Raw genomic sequence first — 6,000 nt, 5'->3', positions numbered from 1 at the left:
GCGTTTTACAAGCTAAATAGACTGAGTGCCTTAAGTTGCTCATTGTAAGGCAGATCTTTCGGATCTCAAAACGTTCTTGTTGCTCTTCCTTGAATTCTTTCTAATTTTTCAACATCTGTTTTAAAGCATGAACACCAGAACTGGACACAGTGCCCCAGTAGTGGTTCCACTGTTCCACTAATGTTGTATTGGTGAAATGAGAAGTAATATCCCTAGTAGACTTCCATTCCCTTAAAAGAGGAGTCTTGCCAAGGGAAAAATTGCCATATATATATACACACACCCTACTTAAGCACAACCCTATTTACCTTCACATTAGTTTTCCATAATGTGTTTAATTATTCTTGCTAATACTGAAAATTGTGTGGGTCAAATTCATCCATCTAACCCCTAAAATGAGAAGTTATGCCAGAGTTGAATTTTCCCTATTTAAACAAAGGATTTGCCACTACCAGCGTCATCTTCTCTTTCTCGATTTCTGACATCAGTCATTTCCCTGGCAACAGAGCATGAACTCACTGGAGGATCAAGCAGAAGAAGTTCAAGTTGTGAGGGAACTGAGATGAACAACTATTCAGATACAAACACTTTTAATTATACCAAAAGGAATGTACATAATTGCTGACAGATTATGCAGCTTTTTTGTTTTACTGCTTTTTTTTCAAAAATCAAGTACTCCCCAAAATCAAGCTACCCTTTCCACATGCATGGCCCACTATCGCAGTCACCAAATCATGCAATATTGGATTCCATTCACTTCCTCAGCCCCGGGAAGTTCTGACCAGACCCTCTGAGAGAGCTCACTTGATTGTGGTTACTCAGGTGAGTGAGAAGAAATGTGTGATTAACATGCCATTCTGGGTATCCTCTCTCAGAACACTTTCTTAAGACTGCCTGAAATTCACCTTGTGACTCTCAAAGCAAGGGTCTTAGCTGTGAGGTTTATGATGGCCCAGTTTTGCTTCTAAGGGACCATCTCATATGGAGAATGACCATCATAGGGAAGGGTACATGATTATGAACATTCTACCTCTCTCCTATCTTGGTGTCTTAAGGATTCTTAAGGCCAGACCCAGAACATGTTAATTCTGCTGTACCTTTGACTGTGCCAACAGGATCGTGCACATCTCAGAGCTGGCCCTTTACAAGGGACTTGCCTTGATGAACTCTAGGGATTCATGTCCCAACCACATTTGGCACCCTGATTTCAACGTGTTCTCTTGCAATAGGGATACTTGTTTTTATTACAGTCAGTAAAAAGCAGACTGTTTTGGGAGCTAGAAAGGGCTCTGGGCTGCCCACATCAGTCCTGGGTCTGGCTCATGGATGTGGCTCATTGAGAATTTGGGACCAAGGAAAAGGGAGGAATGATAAATCCAGACCCAGCACACATTGATTCCTCTACTACTCCTTTGTCTCTGTCAACAGGATCTTGCACATCTCGGAGTTGGCCCTGTGCAAGGAAAGCTCACGTCCAGCAATAATGCCCCGTCTCCCCTTGCGAACAGTAATGCTTTGGTTCAGTGAAGATTCGGAGATTGTAAAGATTTCTCTGTGGAGCAGAACAAGAGCAACAACAAAGTAGTTAGGAGACTTTAGAATCATACAAGATTGGACCCAACTTGTCTCCTCAAATCAGCATGTTCCATGCTGATGGGTTCATACCTCATTCATTCCTTAAAAGTTTGATCTGTTGGACTGTTATGGCATATTCTGACAGGTGTTTTTTCTTGACTTCTGTCAATGGGGATTTATTGCCCCTTGAAAACAGTATTATATCCATGTTGTATAACCATGCTAGAGGCTGCTATGAATTTAATCTTTAGCACAGATTAACTAGCACACTTTAAAACAATTCCAACATTTCACAACACTGGACAGGGAAATTTTGCTGATAGTTTCACCTATAATGTGGACGGGGCCTAAATGTTTCAGTAGGAGGATGAACCACTGCTGTCTCAAGTTATCCCTCTGCTCCCAGCAATTGACTGAAAAGGGGAAGATTCTTAGAGAATGAGTTGATTTCTGGCACTAGTCTGCAGTGCACACTGAACAGGAGAGTGGAGCAGACTGGACTTCCAGGAAAAGCTGTGTAGCAAGATTTGAAAATCTGTGGAGAAATGAATAACTCCTCAAGAGTTTCACTCCTCAGTGGGAAAGGACCTTGGATCCAAGAGCTTCTCTCTCTCCCTGTTTTGATGCCTGACCTGTAGGTGAGGTTCCCTTCATGTCCCTGATGTATCTCTGGGGTGGTTAGGAGGCCCAAGGCTTTTCTATGGGAACCTATCTATCTATTATTTGCAAGTATTTCAGACAGTTACACTCAGCCCTGTTACCTCGAGTCAGCTAGTAAGTCATAGGAACAGTGGTATCTGCCTCTGATGCCATACAGCAGCAACAAACTGCTTGACACTTTTTTATGTTAAGAAGGAGCCATGAAGGATTTATCAGTAACAGCATAATAAACAGTGATGTTATATCTGGGACAAAATCAATATTGGCATTAGGACCAGCAGTTACAGTATAAAAGAGGTTAATTGCCACAATACTGAAAAAGACAGCCCAGCATTCTTCTGGGCACAGGGCTTGTCTTAGTACTTCTTAAGCTGGCTAACTCTCCAGCATTGTCCAAGGCTTCCTTTAACCTTTTACTGACCTCTCCAAATGGAGGGACTCAACAGAACCTGCTTTAAGTCAAATTCTGGACAATGAAACTCCTACCACGTGCTACAAGAAACAGGGCAATAAATAACTTGCTGCTTAGTGGGAGGGTGAGAACTGGTTTTCATAATAACCTCTCCTCTTGTATCCTGAGGGTTTAGTATCCCCGGATATCTCAGATGCTCATGATATTGCGGAAGGCCAAGTACCACTGGAACTAGGGAGCACAGTTGTCAAGGTTCTGAACTGAGTTCTAATGTCAGGAGGACAGGGAGAAGTAGTGCATGATCTCCCTCCACACCTTTCCCACCACTGGGAATCACAAACTAAACACTGTGTCTGGTGTGAGAATGTCCGTGACAGTAGGAGTGTCCTAATCCCCACCCCTGAGTAGAACTCCACACCCTAGTAGTCCTAGACTAGAATGCCTCATCTTACCTGTAAGGAAGCTGCTCCTCCCTTAGCTGCAGACACATGAGCACAGGATTCCCTGAAAATCTCACCGCTGTATCAAAATTGATTGAGGCTTCTGCCTCAATCTGGCTTTTCACACTGGCTTGAAAGAAAGGGGCATCGATTTCTGCTGTGAAATCAATGGCCAGTCCACCCCTGCAACGGGAGAAAGCATAAATCCTGTCACTGACCAATGCCTCCCAGGGGAACATACTGTCTGTGCAATGCCGGCAGTCTATGATTTCATTATTTCTTAATTTGTCAGCAGCTGATCCCGAAGGAAGGGGAGGTGCAAAAAAATGTTAATTAAACCCATCTATCAAAGTGAGGCTTTTAGCCTGATCCCAAGCACAGGCTATGGGAGCCTAAAGACAGTGATAAGTGACGGGTGTCTGTGTTCACGGGGAGGCAGATCTTTCAGAAGTTGCTAACTTCTTTTTGTGGGATCCTTGAACATATAGGTTCAATGGGGTAGATTTAAAGGGGTGTGTAACCGATGTAGTTCTCACAGCTAGTATAGAGGTAGAGGATACTCTATGCAACTCCCTCCCTCTCTCCCCCCCAAAAAGCCCCCATCCTCACAGCATGGGATGTGCATTTGTGTATTTGGTGGGAAAGGCATGGCTGGAAAGCATGGAGCTCTAAAAAGAAAAGGAGGACTTGTGGCACCGTAGAGACTAACAAATTTATTTGAGCATGAACTTTCGTGAGCTACAGCTCACTTCATCGAGTGCATGCAGTGGAAAATACAGTGGGGAATGGAGCTCTAGTTATCTTTGGCCAATTATATAAAATAGCCCTTTGGGGGCTGTTACAAGTCAGCCTAAGTTGGAGCAGCCCTGAGTCTGTTCTAATGTTTGGAGCAGCTCTAAGGCTGTTCTAATTTACGCTAGTCCCTGCTAAGTCTCCTGAGTGTTCAGAGATTAAATAAGTTTTCACTCATTTACCTCGTTTTGATGCTTGTTCTTGATTCTTGCTCCCATAAATTCATATCAATGTTGGCTGAAATATCTAACCCAAGTGCCCCCTGAAGTTTAACCACAGATTGCAGTCCAGACTGGAGTGGAATTGCCTGTAGAACAGAAAAGAGCATATTTATTTTGGAAGCACTTTTCTTGATCTTAGGTGCTCATACAAAAATATTAAACAGCAGCTGGCCAGAGGGGACGCTGCCAACTTTGCACTCCCAATGCCTACTAGTCTAGGGAGGGGAAGACAGGAATTGAAGCCAGGTCTCCCACATAGCAGTGCAGAACCCACCTCTAATAAGCCAATTCAGAAAACCAAATCTTAACATCCTTTGATCAATGCCATCCCATGGTTAGATTTGGCACCATCATGAATCTCAGGCATGAGCCCATGGCTTGCAAGCAGGCTTCCTCCAGAATATTCACTAAGCTGCAGTGTACCATGGTGCTGTTTAACAGGCAGCTTGGATGACGGAAAGCCCTCATATCATACAGCCATTACCTGTTCATGATCCATCAGCAGGACATTCCCTTTGACCACATTGGTTGGCTCTCCGCTGCTTAAGAGGACCTTGGCCATTAAATCCGTATACCCTTGGAAGAAAACAATTGGCCGTAACTGGACTTCAAAGAAAATGGCAGACATCCCAGCCATGAGCTCCTGCTCCTCTTCTCCTTCAGTATTACTCTCTCCCAGCACAGATTCTAACCCCTGGGCTTCAACAGAGACCTAAAATACACAAGCAGAGAAAATGTGCTGTACAAGGCAAGGCTTCCTCAAGGGTTGACCTTTACTACTTCCACTAGGGAAAGCTGGATAAAGAACCTGCTGATATGCTGATAGAAACACTTATATTGAGAGCAGTTGGTTGGCATCTTACATTACTGTACTACTGATTCAGGTAACATCTACCCGTGGGCCTAGTGAACTGGGAAGTGATTATATTTAAAGCTCAGTGAGCCTGATAAAACACTGGCCTATCCTTTGAGCAATCATTTAAGTTGAACAAAGTGATTGCAAAACGCTATTGATCTGATTCGGTATTATTTTACACCAATTTTGGACAAATGTAAATGATAACACAGGTGGCAAAGCAGTGGAGAATCAGGTTCTAGTATTTGATATTGTTTATTTTAAGGGTGTTAATTAAAGTAGAGAGGAAGGCTGTCTAGTGGTTAGGACACCATCTGGGGACTTGGGTGACTAGGTTTAGTTTCCTGCTCCATCACAGTGAACTTGGGCATGTCCCTAAGCTCTCTGTGCTTCAGTACCTCATCTGTAAGATGAGGATAATAGTAACTCCCTCATTCACTGGGGCATTGTGGGATAAATACATGAAAGATGGTGAGATGCTCAGATACGACAGTCACGGGGGCCATATAACTCTGATAGATGGACAGAAAAAAGATTCCATTTGCAATCAATCCTATAGAGTGATTAGCAGCATAGAAATCTTAGACGGGTTTCAGATCTCCTTGCACTGTGTCAAGTGTGGATCAGACCATGATGTAAAATTGTCTCTCACACTAAGCATGAACGTGTGAGGAAAGTTTCTCAAAATACAGAGGCACTTAGCGGCTTCCAGATTTCACCTAACCTCTACTTGGACATTCAGAATAACAGTTATTATGACTTTTTTAGGATGAAACCCTGGACCAGTTCCTGGCAAAACTCCCATTGATTTTAGGGGCCAGTATTTCACTCAGTCTTTGTAGTAGTACATTTTAAAACATCAGTATAACAGCAGTGTCTCTGTTCCAGTCTTTTTGAAGATGCCATGGGCTAGATCTTCAGCTGGCATACATAGGTGCAACTTCACTGAAGTCAATGGAATGAGATTGATTTACACCAGCTGAGGATATGGGCCCATATATCCATAGATAGATGATGAATAAAAATGTCAGGAAAATATTGACG

The 6,000-nt window shown here is 43.1% G+C and overlaps 1 protein-coding gene across 3 annotated transcripts in view; it reads right to left on the bottom strand.

Annotated features, from left to right (window-relative positions):
- Positions 1–573: 573 nt before the first annotated feature.
- The window catches only part of LOC140914833 (microsomal triglyceride transfer protein), a 30,420-nt gene continuing 24,993 nt past the window's right edge, over positions 574–6,000 (bottom strand). For all 3 annotated transcript variants that reach the window (XM_073353582.1, XM_073353583.1, XM_073353584.1), the window contains 4 exons: positions 4,585–4,812; positions 4,062–4,186; positions 3,100–3,270; positions 574–1,552 (listed from right to left, as the gene is read on the bottom strand). In XM_073353582.1, coding sequence (XP_073209683.1) covers positions 1,405–1,552; positions 3,100–3,270; positions 4,062–4,186; positions 4,585–4,812 — 672 coding nt within the window. In that variant the 3' untranslated portion in view covers positions 574–1,404. The remainder of the gene's footprint in view (positions 1,553–3,099; positions 3,271–4,061; positions 4,187–4,584; positions 4,813–6,000) is intronic.

Source organism: Lepidochelys kempii, chromosome 7 (assembly GCF_965140285.1).
Source record: "Lepidochelys kempii isolate rLepKem1 chromosome 7, rLepKem1.hap1, whole genome shotgun sequence".
NCBI lineage: Eukaryota > Metazoa > Chordata > Testudines > Cheloniidae > Lepidochelys > Lepidochelys kempii.
The sequence above is the reverse complement of the archived record's forward strand: the minus strand, read 5'-3'. Positions and strand labels throughout refer to the sequence as shown.